Genomic DNA, 17211 nt, shown 5'->3' on the forward strand with positions numbered 1-17211 from the left:
GTGTCACCTGAAAGCTCCTGTTAATGCAGGAATATTCAGAAATAAAATGATTGGATTGTGAGATCTGAAACTAATTAGTCTGTCCTAATTTGAATGGACTATCTGGATGGAAATTCTAGGAATGTGGGGCATGGCTAGAAGAGGTATGTCATTGGGTGTGTGCCCTGGAAGGTTGCATCTTCCCTGTGGCCCCCTTCCTTCCCAGTCTGCTTCCTGACACTACTATGAGCTGAGCAGCTTTCCTTCAGTGTGCCTTTCCCCCATGATATGTTGCCTCACTTGGACCTAAAGCAATGGAGTTGACTGTGTTTGGACTCAGACCTCTGAAACCCTGAGCCCCAAACTAACTTCCTCCTGTAAGTTGTTCTTGTCAGGTACTTTGGTCACAGGAATTAACTAAAATACTTGGCTTGAAAGCAAGAATTATGTCTGTTTTGTTTGACTGTTTGTTAAACCACTATATACCAACTCCTTGCCAAGTATTTAGCTCTTGGCAGTAGCACATAGGACATGCTCAGTAAATATTTATGGAATGTATAAATTGACAGATGGATAGATTATCAATGAACTCTTTTCCCTGGTCCCTATATCACTTCTTACGTACTAAAACTATGTTATAATCTTTCATTTGCTTTATTGTTTTTCCCAAACTCTTGGTTGCAGTCTTCTAGGAACAATCCTAGATCCTCACTCTCCAACCAAACTTTTAAAAACAACAATTAAATAGACTAGAATAGAGTTGAGAAAGGAAAAAATGCCAGAGTGCATATGCATGAAACTTTATGTAAATGAATGTATATATTGAGCTAAAATATAAAACCTGTACAGTATATTATAGACAAAGAAGTTGAAAGCAACTGATTTAAGGAAGTCAAAAAAGCCCCTTGCTACAAGTTATCCCTTACTTAGCTACTGTAGTTTCTGAAATTCAATGCATAGGATCAATTTCATTGTGTATTGGCCTCTAACTGTTGCTTTTGCACCTTCATTTTTCTTTTACACCTTCATTGTCAACCCCTTTCCTCATCCCAGCCCGTCAACCTGTTTGATTTCTGCCCTTATGGGTTTTTTTTTTCCAGCATGTCATATAAATGGAATCAAACTGTATGTAGCCATTTTTACCTTGCTTCTTTCACTTGGCAAAGTATTTTTGGGATTCATTTATGTCGTTCTGGGTATTAGTAGTTCTTTCCTTTTTAAAATATATTTTTAGTTGTAGATAGACAAATACTTTTATTTTATTTTTATGTGGTGCTGAGGATCGAACCCAGTGCCTCACACATGCAAGGTGAGCATTCTACCTCTGAGCCACAACCCCAGGCCCAGTTCTTTACATTTTATTATCTTTTAGTCTTCTGTTCATTCATTTATCTATTTACTCTGTGGTAGACATTTAGGGCATAGGTTGGGGCAATTATAAAATAAAGCCACTAAAACCAGTCATGTAAAGGTCTTTGTATAGACATATGTTTTTATTTCCCTTACATAACTATCTAGGAGTGTGATTTATAGGTCATATGGTATTTGTTTATCTTCATAAACAACTGCCAGACTGTTATCCAAAGTGTTTGTGTGGTTGTGCATTCCTCCCACTAATGAATGAGAATTCTGGATACTCCACATATTTGTCAATACTTGGTATTACTATTCACCATTCTAGTAGTTGTATCTCATTATAATTTTACTTGCATATTCCTGATGGCTAATGTTGTTGAACATTTTTTCATGTGTTAATTTTCCATCTCCTTTGTGTTTTCTTATTGAGTTGTAAGAGTTCTTTAAATATTCTGGATACAAGTCTATCTTCAAACAGATATTTTATAAATATTCTCTCCTATTCTATGGCTTGTCTTTTTTTCATTTTCTTGATAGTGTTTTTCAAAGAGCACATTTTTTAAAAAAAGTTTTTTAAATTATTTATTTATTCATCTTTTTGCAGTGCTGAGGATCAAATCTAGAGCCTTTTGCATGCTAAGCAAGCACTCTGCTTCTGAGCCATTTCCTCAGCCAACGTTTTTCATTTTACAGTTAATCAGTGCAGTTTATCACTTTTATTTTAAATTAAACACTTTAGTTTTTCAGGGTAATACTAAGGTCACAACAAAATTAAGAGGAAGGCACAGAGATTTATCCCCAATCCACATATATGTATCTTTCTTCATGTCAGTATTCCCCAGAAGAGTGGTGTGCTTGTTGTAATTGAGAACCTATATTGACATATCATAATCAACCAAAGTTCATCATTTACATTTGTAAACAATGCACATTCCTGTTGTGTATTCAGTGCATTTCGACAAATGTATAGTGACCTTAAGCCACATGGCAGTATCAGAATCCTTTGTACTCTGCCAATTTATCAGTTTTTAAGTAGTTTGTCTTATCTAAGATATTTTTGCCTAATCCAAGATCACAAAGATTTTCTCCTATGTTTTCTTCTAGCATTTTTGTAGATTTAGGTTTTACATATAGGTCATGATACGTTATTTCATTATATATATTATATACATGTATGACATATATCCACCAGTATATATGTATCTGTATGTATGTATATTGGTGTATAGTTTTTTATTATTCTTTTTTTTTCAAAGAGAGAGGGAGAGAGAGAGAGAGAGAGAGAGAGAGATAATTTTAATATTTATTTTTTAGTTCTCGTCGGACACAACATCTCTGTTTGTATGTGGTGCTGAGGATCGAACCCGGGCCGCACGCATGTCAGGCGAACACGCTACCGCTTGAGCCACATCCCCAGCCCTATAGTTTTTTATTATTCTAATATCTTCATTTGATGTTGTTTTCAGGGTAATGATGGAATTATAAAATGAGTTATCTGTGATAATCAAATATGTTGTTTCAAGTATTTTTATGTTTTCTCTTTTTGCTAAAATACTCTGTCTGTCCTTATATTTCATCTACTTCTTCCACTAGATCTTTTAACATATTAATCATAGGTATTTGCAAATCTCTTTCTTTTCAACTCAATATCTGTGTTATCTCTAAATTTGTTTCTGTTGATTGCTTTATTTCTTGACAGGGAGTTTCTTTTTCCCCCTTGCTTTTCAGGGGGTTTGTATGTGGTGCTGAGGATCCAACCCGGGCCTCATGCATGACAGGCGAGCGCGCTACCGCTTGAGCCACATCCCCAGCCCCTTCCTCCTCTTCTTAACTCTCTCTTCCTTTTCCTTTTTTTCTGAATGTTAGATATGTGGGTAAGACCAAGGCAAATAGTATTATATTTAGAAATGAACAGGCCATGAATATGAAGGTTGTACAGATCTTATTTATCAGCAGTTGAACAGATTTTGGTTTTTGTTGTGTCTCAGTACCTTCAATACCCAAAGGGCTTTTTTTCTTACAGTAATAGTCTAAAGCTATTTTAAGCTTGGATTGGAAATTGGGGTTCTAGAAGATTTTTTCTGTGATTCTTATCCATCCTCAGTCTGCATGCCTGTGCCACAGAATGGAGTCCTTCTCTGTACCATTGCTCTTCCTCTCAGCAATGTATTGTTTTTGCTTGTTACTTGGCACTGGGCTCATAATTCGGGGACAGGGCCAGTCACTTTGTCCATTTGTTTTCCAATTCTGTTATCTTTGTCCAGTTCTAGTCTTGAAGAAATTATATATATCTCAGCCGTGGATATGGGATGTTCTAATGACTTCTGACTCTACACCCAGGAGTGTTCTCTTGTCTCCTGCTGCAAGTCTTTTTGTGGAAGCACTTGGTGGATAAATTTTTGCAAGTACATAAGCCTGTGGCTCCTAACTATTACAAATCAACATTCTTGGCTTTTAAGAAGCTATAAAATTTTATTGATTTCTGTTTACTTCCTTGTATGGCAGCAACCTATTCCAACCATGTCCTGACAAAGATGAAACTGTATCCCATCTCTCCTTGGAGGGGCATGTCACATTTTGGAATTAAGTTTTCTTGGATATGTTGTTACTTCCAATCTCTGATAAGCTTCATAAATTATCTGACTTTTTGTTGATATTACAGTGGGGATAATATTTTCTTATGACTTTCTACCTTCTAAGATGGGAATATTTATTAATATAAATTTATTTCTTAGTTTTTACTGTATTTATTAATGAAATCAGTCAGTAAGATTAATGAGGCAGTTTGGATTAACCCCAAATTTTAGTCGGTAGAGCAGATGACTCATGTATACATTTATCCTTGAAATTTGAATTGAATAGTTATACAAGTTTAACTTCTTTTTGGAAACCTTTTCAGGAAATATAAAGAACACAGCAGACTAAAGAGAGCATTTTGTGGGAATAAAATGTTGGAAGTTAAAAAAGACAGGAAATGATTAAAAAATAGAGGATGCAGATACATTAAAATAAGCTTCATCATTTTTATTACTTATCTGTGTTATAATTTTTATTGCCATCACAATGTTTCTTTGCCCCTCCCAACACCTTTTTTTTCAGCAATACTGAATATTAAACCCAGGGCACTACCACTGAGCTACATCCCCAGCCCTTTGTATTTTATTTTGATACAGGATCTCCCTAAGTTTCCCAGGCTGACCTCAAACCTGTGATCCTCCTGCCTCAGTCTCCCAAAGTAACTGGGGTTACAGGTGTACACCACTGTACCCAACTTTCACCTGTTTTCTAATTTTGCCTACAGTTAACCTTGGTATAAGTTATATCATGGATTTTAAAATAGGCATAATGTGATTTGAACGTTAATAAGCTAATCACTTAAGAAATTTTAAGTGGTAATATGTTCATTGATATTTTAATGATTGATAAGAATTATCTAAATTACTTACTGTGAGGAAATGAAAGAACAAATGGAAATTTTAGAACCAGATTGTGCTTAGAGTCTTACTTGTCATCATTGGTTAAAGATGGTTGAGAAATAATTAAGCACTACTTTCAGCAGTTCACTTTTCTCTCATAAAGTTCAAGAAAAGTTTTTGACAAATACCTAAAGAAAGAAAATCAATAATTTTATTAATTTCAGTGAGGAAATTAAAGTTCAGCCAAATCAATTCAGAGAATCTGTGGAAGCAGTTGGAAGGATTTATGAGGAACAGAGAAAGTTAGAAGAAAGTTTTACTATTCACTTAGGTAAGTATTTTAAATTCGTTGCAGTTATTATTTACTGATACTTCTGAAATTTTACTTATACTCTAAAAGAAAAATCCTTAATGTACCTATGTTATCTTCAATTCCAAATCACATCCTGCTCCAAGAAAGCCTGTAGTTTGTTGGCTGTAGGATTTTTGTTTTAGTCTAGACATTATTTTTTCAGATAGATTAAATTACAGTAGTTATTAAAATGAGAAGTTGCAAAGCCCATTTTTAATCATTATTGTAGCAAAGACTTATTTTTGCCATAGAGATTTGCATCCTGTTATACTAGATTTCTGTAGTTATTTAAGTTTCTTTCTGAGATTGTTGCCTACCCCCAGGAGCCCAGTTGAAGACCATGCATAATTTGAGATTGCTGAGAGCAGACATGCTGGACTTCTGTAAGCATAAAAGAAACCATCGAAGTGGTGTGAAACTCCATCGGCTCCAAACAGCACTGTCACTTTATTCTACATCTCTCTGTGGTCTGGTTTTACTAGTAGATAATCGAATTAATTCATATAGTGGTATTAAGAGAGGTAAGTTGACATTATTCATATTTATTTCATTAAATACAATTCTTATAAAGAAAGGAATTTTGGAAAAACTGTATCTTTTTAATAATCACTCCCAACAATCAAATAGACCAAACAATAAACATAGCTAGTCATAACTATTTTAGATTAGTTTCATACCTAGCACTTGTAGAATGCCTCCTGACATTTATTCTTTCTTACAGTTCTATTACACTGTATATGATACTCTTTTAGGATTCTTATTTCAGGGTAAAACAAGAATAATAATCAAGGTACAAATGTATTTTTCAATTTAGAAGCAGATATTTAGGGAATTTAGTTCATCCATTTCTTTCTTTTTTTAATATTCTACCTCTCAAATGTACTATGTGAAATTCTTCCTAGTAGTATATCTCAATTCTATAATTATTTCTAAACTTTTGAATATATAAAATATATGGAATTTTACAGTTGTTTTTGGAAGAGGCTTGAACAGAATTTATTGCTCATAAATGGAAGAACCTGCTTATATTTTTGTAGCATTTTGGAGTAGATTGTGATCAACATATCTGTTATTTAAAGAAGACTTGCAATTATATTAAAATTTCTTTATCTACTAATTGTTTACTCTTTTGAGTGAGAGGTTAAGTTTCTGATTAAAACAAAGTTGCTATACCATAACTTTATGGTTATCATAAGAAATTATAAAAAATCATACTCAGCAATTTCATTTTCTATTTTTCTTAGATCTAATTGTCTATAAGTAAATATTAAATTTTTAATAGTTCACATTTAGAAGTTTGTCAATTTTGGGGGTCCTTTAGATTTTGCCACAGTTTGCCAAGAGTGCACTGACTTCCATTTTCCCCGAATTGAAGAGCAACTGGAAGTTGTCCAGCAGGTGGCACTTTATGCTAGAACACAGCGCAGGAGCAAGTTGAAAGAAGCACATGGTCAGTAGAACTCAAATCTTTAGAACTCACTTCGTGTGTGTGTGTGTGTGTGTGTGTGTGTGTGTATGTGTGTGTCTTCATACATGTACTTTGGATAGTAATGATCACAGTGTGCTTTGTCCCTAGTCACTGTAATGGCACAGAGGTTATCAGTAAAATCATATAGAAAATGATATTGGTAGAAGTTGGAGGAAGAAAATTAAGAACAAATTTAAGATCTTCAAAAGTTTGAATTCTGTTCTTAGTTTTCTCTTTTTAAAAAATGATTTTCTTTAGTGAAAACCATTTTTAAATTTCAGTACTATGGTTATACTTAAAGGAAAAACTCTTTAAGTTACAAAGCAGTTTAGCTGATCTTTGATTGAAATATTAAAATTTAAAAAGTAGTTTCTTTACAAATTGGTGCCATAAGTTTGTTTTGTTAGGAGCTGAATATTAACATAATAATCATTTCAAAATACTTGTAAGGTGTATTTATCTTATTTCTCTGACATTTCATATGATATCACACACATAAAATTATAACACATACTCTATTCTGACTACTGCGTGCACAACATTGTATTATCTCTTATAAAAATTTATTATTGGTGCTCAGGAAATAAAATATGGTAAGTTTTAAAGTTGGGGTTGCTCAAACCTTTAAATCTCCTGCTGACACTTTGGTTACTTTTTTTGTCCCTCAAGTGTTTAAAAGAAACCCTTACAATACTTTAAGTACATACATTTTGCATTTTTGTAGTAAGCAGAGGGGTATATTATACCTTTGCTTGGTGTCTTTGTTTCTTTCCTATAAATGTAGAATTCCTTCTTTTCTCCTAAAGCTAGACTAGCTAGATCTAGTCTTAACTTGATCTGCATTCACTATAGTTTCCTTATCGATTCAATATACTTACGCAATGTTTTAGTCATTTTTTAAATAGATAAACATTCACAAGATTCACATTTCAAACTGTGCGAGAGAGCAAGCAGTGAAAGTCTTCCTAACTCTGTCCCCCTGCCATCGAGTTTCCCTCTCCAGAAGCAGCCAGGGCTAGCTTATTTGTAACATACAGACTTAATGTTTATGTATATATAAGCACATGTATGTGTGCTTTATATAATTTATATGATTTCCTCTTTTACACAAATGGTAGCTTTATATATACACTATTCTGTTATTTGCTTTTTGTATTAAATAATTTTGGAGCTCATTCATATTAGTCCGTAAAGATTATTCTTATATCTTTTTGCTATTTCATAGTATTCCATTGCAGGATATCCTATTATTAACCAGTCTCTTATTGGTAGACATTTCATTTATTCCTACTTTTTAAATTGTAAGTAGTAATGCACAAATAACTGTGCATATGAATCATTATGATGTGTATAAGCAGTAAGCACATCTATAGAATAGATACCTAAAGAAAAATTTTTGAGTTAAAGTGCACATATAATCATAATTTTTACAGCATTGGCAATCCCCATAGCAACTCTATCAGTTTATATTCCCACTAATGGTAACTGCAGCTTTGCTGTAGCAATATGTGTTTTATGTGTCAAAGCCAGGCTAAATATCAGGAAGTCAGTATAGAAGTGTATCCTAAAACAGGACCTTTCAGAAAATGTCCTCTGGTTCTTCTATCATCTTCTTCCTTCGTCTCATTCAAATCAGAAATGATGTGATCGGAAACATTTTAATATTATTCTTAGTAAAACTAAAAACATTAAGATTGAGATCATAATAAGTATGGGAAAAGGAGGAAGATTCTAAGTATGAGAGATAGAAAATATGCAGTAAATGACAGGAAGTTTTTAAACCACCTATGGTTAAGGCAGTGCATGTATATCATGGTATTATTTTGTTCTTGTTCAAGCAACTACTTTGTGGTTTAAGTGAGTCAGTGAAGCAAGTAGGTTTATAAAAGACAACTTTCTTAAAGGAACCTGCATGTTATAGAAGAGCTTTGTGAAAATACTTCCTCTGACTCTTCTGACCATGCCTACCTATATCCTGTGGTGGAATGCAATAGACATCATTATCCAAAGAACATGTATGAAGACACGAATTGGTGTCAACATACTTTATATACAATCAGAGATATGAAAAATTATGCTGTATACATGTAATAAGAATTGTAATGCATTCCGCTGTCATTTATTTTTTTTAAAACTCAATTAAAAAAAAGCATCGAAAAAAAAAGTTTACATCCTGATAACACAAATGTTTGTTTATTCTAAGGCATTCCATTGTTTTTCTTACTGTGGTTATTATATATTATCATCCTTATAATTCTACAGTCCATGATAGGTAAAAATTCTTTTATGTACATTTTATATGCATTTTAAAAAATAAAAATAGCCATCTTCTCAGTATTACTAAACAAAGTATTACCCATTAAAACAGGAAAAGGGGATTGGAGTATGAAGTGTTCTCATATTTACCTAATAGGAGTTTTGTTGGTATCAGGCTTTCAAAAAACCCACTAAATGTCTGAAAAAAAGAAGTTCTGTTTGAAATAGAGTCTCACATATTTCTTTGAAGTTAATTGTGTGTAGTGTCAAATAAAAATAAATTTCAGGAATGGGCTGAGTAAAAGTGATTCCTGGTGCTACAAGCCATTTATTTGTAGTCCTGAACAAGTTATACCAACAACAGTGACTCATGTTCTAAAAATACAGATGGCCACTCCACAGCTATCTAATGAAGTTATTTTATGTGTAGTTAACCTAGTGCCTTGAACCTTCCAGATGAAAAATAAACTATTGGAAAGTCTGATGTGGTTAAGACTATAGGATTTAGGATATGAGCATGGGGGGCGGTTAAGATCCAATTTTACCTCTTATCTATGTATATTTGATTAAGGTACTTAACTTAATCTAAGCCTATTTCCTCAGGTATAGAATAAAGATTGATCCGGGAGTTCAATACAATGGTAGATGCTTAGCACTCACAAGACTCTGAGTTCAATCCTCAGCACCAAAAGGAAAGAAATGAAAATAGTAATCTTACCACCATCTTAGGGTTTCTGATTATAAGGATTTTGTAAGAATTAAATGAGGCCATCCATGTAAAACTTGTAATAGAATGCCTGGCACATAGAGATGCTTAGTAAATTTTTGTTGTTATTGTGCTTGTGAAAATAGTGGTGGAAAACATGTTTCATATGTTATTATGTTCTTTCATGTTGCATCATCTTATGAATAGATTCTGGAAACCAAAATGGAGGAAGTGATGATAAGAATAAAAATACTGAGAGAAATTATTTAAATATTTTACCTGGTAAGTATAATTTTGTGTTAAATTACTATTTTCTTATAATCATATACATGAAAATTATAGATCTGAAGAATAAATTCTCATGGTATACATTATAAAGCATTTTCCAGCATATCACTTTAAAATATTATTTTATCTATATTACATACTTTCTCAGATGTTCTCCAATGTAAATCTTTTTTATACTAGTAATGACTTTTAGATTTGTACAAGAAAAATTGTTCAAGAAGTTCCATAATTTTATTATTATTTGCTATTTTAAATTTATATGTTGTGTCTTTGTTTCTCAAGAAATAAACCAATGATTATTTTTGCTGTTAAGTATTAAGTAATAATACATAGAAATAGAAATATAAATAATTGAGCTAGTAGAGAGAACATGGATCATCTGTAGAATCTTATTTCCGTTTCCCCTTACCTTTTCCTGCTTTTCACTTCTTTTGTTTCCTTTGTTATTCTTGAATTTTTTTTTTTTAACAACAATAATTCAGTCTCTCCCCCTCTTTCTAATTGAGTTCACTCTGATATGCTTAATAGCATTTTTAAGACAGGGTGTAATAAAGAAGTCCTATTTGTGTACTATAAGCAAAAAGTCTTTTAAACTAAGTGATAAATTTTACAGTTTCAGAAATAGCCATCTCATGATAGTATTCTATTCTTCTTTAAGGTAGTATTACATTTCCTTCCCCCAGATCTTTGATATGTGGGTCACATTACATTTATTTTAAGGAAATATACCCATTTTGTGTACTCATCTTGTCAGGTCCAGTCAGTTTGTGGTTATCAGCCTCTGAGTTTCCTTCCACTTTCAGATATCCTACCTGTGTAGATAATGTTAGAATCACCATATTCTGCTTCTTCCACTTCGTGGAACAGGAAATCAGTCTTCTCTCCAGGTGAAAAAAACTTCAGTGAAGATTTATCATATTCCTTTTCATAGATAATAATTTAAATCATTCATATTCTCTGGTTTTCTTAAAATATTATCAATTTTATTACTAGTTCAGAGGCATCATTATCTCTAGCTTTTTAAACTCAATTCTTTATTGGTGTATTATTTCTTTCCTTATTCCTTTTTTCAAAAAAGCTTAAAGATTAGTATAATTATTATTGCCAAATTAAGAGGATATACCATAAGTCTGATTTAGAAAAGGATAACTCAGATTTATGGTATATCCTCTGAATTACTATTAATTTATATATATATATGTAAAAAATATCCTACTAAATTATTGAGTTAGATGTCCTAATAGCACTGGAGCACTGGAGTTTCCATTGAGGTAAAGGATGCCTATACAACCAAGATATTTTCAGATGGAAAAAAAAAAAAAAAGAGCTAAATCACAAGTCATTTAAGATTTTTAAATTGTGAGGGAAAGCAGTTGTATTTATATATTTGTAAGTCAGTAGTAACTTACTTACTTTATCATGATATAAGTCTTTATATTTTAAATTATTAATTCTCACAACAACCTTGTAAGGAAAGCAGCAAGGCATTACTTTTCATATTTCATATACAGGATTTAAGATAATCAATAAATTGAATTGATTTTCCCAAGATCACTCACCCAAAAAGTCCTTAAAAACAAATCTCCTTAACATCCAATCTAGTGTTTTTTCCCCTATATCATATTCATTTGGTTAGTACTGCCAGCTTTAGGACTGGCCCCCATTTTATTAATGGGTAAAATGAGACCAAGAGGGAAGTCATTTAAGGTCGAATAAAGCAGTGCCAGATTGGGGATTAGGAGCACCTGACTTGTCCACTAAGTCATCCTACCTCACTGCTGGACTACAGCCCATATTTAATGCTGTGACTTCCATCGTCTGAATTCATAGTAAGAGTTAAGGAGGTTACACACTTCATTGGGCCCAGAACAATATTGTCTCATTAGTCCACCAGATTTCTGATAAGCAGACCGTGTCTTTCAGTGCCTTTCTGGGAAATCATAACTACTTTATTCCTCACCAATTTCCTTTTTACTTTCTCTTTGTCCATTTTATTTGGGTGTCTCAAAAACTCCCTTCTTTAATTTCTTTTTTCTTGTTCTAATATCTTGTTCAAGTTAAAAGAAAAAGACCTTTGCCTGAAGACTATGAAAGATATCTATGAGTACAACTTATATATGCTAGTAACTAGTAATATTGAACATAATGCCAAAGTATATTAAGTACTTTTAAATATAAATATACTATATCTTTAAAAGTAAAACCCTTGGATAATTACTTTAATACAAGCACAAGTGAAATTTGTGAGGTCAAGGGTTAATGTAAAAGGATAGACATGATCAAATCTTTCCTTGAAGGATATATCAGGACTTCCAGGTACATATATTTGTAAAAATGCATTTTTATGTTTTATATTTTATTTTTTTATAATGACAGAATGCATAGAAAATAAAAGCTGATGAGGTTTTCTTCTGTTGTTGTTGTTGTTTTATTTTGCTATTGTGGCTACATAGGAAAAGAAATGATTGTAGAGAGCAGAGATGTTACTGCTCCAGGATGTAGTCTGAAACATTCATCGATTCACTCAACAAGTACTTACTGAGGACCATCTATGTGCTAGAAACAGAATATTAAATGAGGTAGACAAAATCCTATAGTCATAGACCATAAGCTATAGTCTCTTAAAGATAATATATGATAATATATGTAAATAAAAGAATTTCATTGCTAAGAAGAATTAAGGAGTTTCATGAGCCCCACATAGATTCCTGATCCAAACTAACTCAACATATTGACTGCTCATTGCAATTATTTATAATGCCCATTAATGAATGTGACTTATGTATTTGAAAATCATGATTATATCTGTTGTTCACAGGGGAATTTTACATAACACGACATTCTAATCTCTCAGAAATCCATGTTGCTTTCCATCTTTGTGTGGATGACAATGTGAAATCAGGAAATATCACTGCTCGTGATCCTGCCATTATGGGACTTAGAAATATACTCAAGGTTTGCTGCACCCATGACATCACAACAATAAGCATTCCTCTGTTGCTGGTTCACGATATGTCAGAGGTAAGCAGATAGAAAAATCTTTTCAATGAATATGATACATATTCATATTATTTAATAATCTACATTTTAAAAGCCCCCTCCCTTTTTTTTTTAACTAATAGACCTTTACATTTTCTATCAGGTTAATAGAATTGACTGACATATAAAACAGTGAATAGTACTTCACCATTTATGTTCAGAAAATTATAACATTTTCCTATTCTCCTTTTCTTCCCCTACTTCATTTCCTCTTTCTCCTCCATTTTTGTCTTAATTAGCAGTAGATTTACCTCCATATTAATGTTTGGCTTATGCCAGAATTACAATGAGTTTGTACTCTCTGAGAAGACATTAAAAAGTAATGGAAAGAGATGCTAGATAACAGGAAGAAGTCAGCCTCAGTTTAACATTCCCTCCAGGATGAACTTGTGGTCCCCTTGCCTCAGTCTCTCAAGCTCAGATTATAGGTGTGCACCACTGCACTGGGAGACATTTTTAATTTTAAAAATCTTTCTGTTTTAAAAATTCTCATTCTGTTTCTCTTCTGCCTTCTTCCTTTACCCACATTAAAAAAAATAGTTAGAAGGCTAAGTTAAAAATAATGCGAAGACCAAAATTTAACTTTAGATTGTCTGGAGGAAGAAAGGAACCTCAAGCCCAAAGGATGCTATGAGTCCTAGGAAAGCCAGCTGTCAACCTGGTGATAAAGGCTCATATCAGCAACTCTGTGCTTGCTTATTTTAAGAAGAGATTTTTTAAAAGCAAAATTGATGACTACTAAGTGCAGACTGTGAATTTCAAGAAGGAAATTTGATCTTGATTGTTGAATGTTACTAGTAAGTAAATAATGTGGAAATGCTATATTTTAGAAGATAGTATAAAAAATGTAATTTTTTACATTTTAGTTTAAGATCCCACTTAGACTCATTATATTACATTCATGAATTTACTTCATTTTAAATTCTATATTAACTGCTGTAATTTAATATAATTTAAAGATAACTAGTTCCATCTAGGACAGGATGTTTTGAATTATTTCCCATTTATAGTCTAGTCTGGTAAATCTTCACAATATACTTTTGTGTGTGTGTGTGTGTGTGAAAAGGATGCTGGCACCATCCTGTGGAGGCTGCAGTAGACTTCCTCACTTCTCATTCCACTTCCGTAGCCTCACTCATACCTAATATGGCATCAGGAGAGATGGACAAACATGTTTTTCTGTTTTCCCTGTAGCTTTATAAAGTTTTACTTCCATCATGATTTTTTAGCTATTGTTAAATTGTCATCACTAACAAGCCCATCTATAAAAGGGTCTTTGGGGAATAACAAACTTTATGATGAATTTCTGCCACAAGGAAACATCCAAATATTCCTGCAGCTGGACTCCTGGTTAACCAGTTTATAAAAATGGTTGTATGTAGGTGGGAAACAACCTCAAAAACAGTGTTTCCAAAAGTCACTAAGTTCAGATTTACTTCCAGACATTTGATACTGCTAGCATGCCCTCTCCCACAATGTCACAAAAGTTACATGTTTTAAATTGGGACAGCCAGCTGCAGAACATTAAGTTTGTTTCCAAAGTGTCCAATTTAATTCACAAAAGTATATTGAGCCATGATCTTCTCGTTTGTTGTATTTAAATATCCATTCAAGGTCAAGAAGTTTATCCTATAAACTCAGACAACACTTCACAAGATATAGGAGTAATATGTACTTTAGCTTTTGTACAAGGATCCCAAAGCATTTTCAGGTGCTATTTCCCAAAATTAGCCGTTAGACACCCAGTTACTATATATTAGTGTGTGCAAGGTAATGATAAGGTCTGAAATAGTTCATGTCCTATGATATTTAAAGTGGCAATAAAAATTACTTGAAGTTTAAAAAGAAGAAGAACAAACCAGTTTCATCTCTATAAGTATTTGTAATCAGAAAATACTGTCGTATTAATATCAATGTAGGGCTGGGGATGTGGCTCAAGTGGTAGCGCGCTCGCCTGGAATGCGTGCGGCCCAGGTTCGATCCTCAGCACCACATACCAACAAAGATGTGTCCGCCGAGAACTAAAAAATAAATATTAAAAATTCTCTCTCCTCTCTCGCTCTCTCTTTAAAAAAAAAAAAGATCAATGTAACCTAATAGATGTGGAATGAGTCTACAAGTCAGAAATCCTGAGTTCCTGACTTTTTTGGGTATACTAATAAATTGTGAAATAATTTGGGGTTTAAGGATTTTAGTTTTGTTAATTTTTTGTCAATGAAGATTTTGTTTGTTTTTATTGGAATACTTTTAATACATAGGTGCTCACCTCAAATTTTCACAAACTGAGCAAGCATATACCCAGAACATTACCAGAACCCAGAAACCACCCTCATGTTCCCTTACAGCTACTTAAAACACTCCCTCTACAGGACAACCATTATTTTCACCTCAAAAATTATGGATGAGTTAGTTGTTTTGTGGTTTATCTTATATCTGACTTCTTTCATTCAATATTATGTTTATGAGATATCCAGATTATTATGTATGATTATGGATTGTTCTTTTTTATGTAATATATTATTCCACTGTGTGACTAGACCAAAATTATTAGCCCTTCTAATATTTATGAACATTTGGGCAATTTCTAGATTTTGGTTGTTGTGACTGATACTGTTATAAACATTCTATCTAGTACATATGTTTTGACACTTCTCTTGGGAATGGCATTTAGGTGGAATTATGGAATTATTAACTCTCAGGCTATCTATGTGTTTTTCTTTGATAGAAATAGCAAAATTGTTTTCTAAAGTGGTGTACCTACACTGGTGTTTTTTTTTTTAATGTGGAAAATAAAAAATAAAGCCAGACTTTCACCTTTTGATAATGGCTATGAAGCTGATTAATACAAGTGTTTCAGGTACCTCATAAGCATATACCTGAGAAGGAAAGAAAAATCTTAGAATCTTTCCCATTAGAATAAACTCAGAAAATAATTCTTATATCTGACTTCCAAGATGTACAATGAAGACCTTAAAATACATACTAACTCCACAGTTCAGCCTTACCCTAAACCAAGGATTCAAGTTGAGAATCAACATATGTCCATTAACCTCAGATAGATAGAAGGCATTGTCTCAGTTAGAATTGACATTTTAATTTGTTTCACAGATTTAAAATTTATTCTATGTGCAATTTCCATGTACCATCTAAAGTATAACTGTTGGGACCAAATTTCTGCCCTAGTTCCAAACTCTAAAGTGTTTCACATTATCCACCCAGCTTCTTCAGTAGATTTCTTTCACAATGCATTCTCTCAGACGTGTCACTAAGATTTAGTCCCTTTGCCATTACCTAGAGTGCATGAACAAAAACTTCATATGCCATTAGCTGATCCATCAGGTTCTATATCATACCTACTATGCAATATATACTAAGCTTTGTTTCAAAAAGTGAGCTCCTTATAAAACTGCTGGCCACATCCTATGACATCCAATAATTCATGCCCTGTCTTGACCTTATTGTCTTCTAAAGCTTACCATTTAGCCTCTGCCATGTATCCAAAGCCATTGTTTTTAGGTGCTGATTTTAATCAGACAAAAAGGATTAAAAAAAACAGTCAAACATCTACCTTAAGCTTGGAGTAGAGTCTCTGTAGGCATATGAAAGATTTGAAAACAACTCAAGTGAATGTATGTGTTTTCACATGCATGTACATGCTGCCGTCTAGCATTTTCTTCAGATTCCTAACACTGCTAATCAGCATTAAATTAAAATAAAGCACATATGAAGGCATATGTCATCTGAAAATTAAATTGATTTTATAATATATCTGTCACTTCAAAGCTACTCTAGTGTCCTGCCATTATTGTATTTTGTCATGTTCTCCAAATAGTGCTTATAAAACTTTGTAGTTAATTCATATCATTTCAAGAGTGTGAAGTTCTTTATTTATCTCGTAGATATTTTTTATAGACCATGCTATTAATCACATAAATATAGAAAACAAGAAAGCATGTTATTAATGGATAAAATTGTATGATCTTTGGACAAACGAGGACTTGGTTATTTTCTTCTCAATCTACCATCCCTTTTCTAATTTGTGCTGCAATCTTTCATCACTGTATTGTCCTGAGTTTCTGCATTTGGATAATATCAATTTTATATGTTGTTTTTCAAAGCTCTGTGTTTAAAATTCACATTAACTGTCTTCATATGAGTAGTGGTACTTTGACTTAGCCTTAATCAAGTAATTTAAGAATTTTTTTTTAATTGTAGATAGACATGATACCTTTATTTTTATGTGGTGCTAAGTATCAAACCCAGTGCCTTCCACAATTGAGGCGAGCGCTCTAACACTGGGTTACAATCCCAGTCCTAATCAAGTAATTATTTAAATAATTCAAAGGTGTCA

At 32.8% G+C, this 17211-nt stretch overlaps 1 protein-coding gene across 1 annotated transcript in view; it reads left to right on the forward strand.

Annotated features, from left to right (window-relative positions):
- The window catches only part of Ferry3 (FERRY endosomal RAB5 effector complex subunit 3), a 38252-nt gene that overhangs the window by 17052 nt on the left and 3989 nt on the right, over window positions 1-17211 (forward strand). Inside the window, exons 7-11 of the mRNA XM_026407249.2 lie at window positions 4976-5082; window positions 5427-5624; window positions 6425-6553; window positions 9741-9815; window positions 12640-12842. Of these exons, the coding sequence (XP_026263034.1) occupies window positions 4976-5082; window positions 5427-5624; window positions 6425-6553; window positions 9741-9815; window positions 12640-12842 (712 nt within the window). The remainder of the gene's footprint in view (window positions 1-4975; window positions 5083-5426; window positions 5625-6424; window positions 6554-9740; window positions 9816-12639; window positions 12843-17211) is intronic.

The sequence above is a fragment of the Urocitellus parryii genome, chromosome 5 (genome assembly GCF_045843805.1).
Source record: "Urocitellus parryii isolate mUroPar1 chromosome 5, mUroPar1.hap1, whole genome shotgun sequence".
Classification (NCBI taxonomy): Eukaryota; Metazoa; Chordata; class Mammalia; order Rodentia; family Sciuridae; genus Urocitellus; species Urocitellus parryii.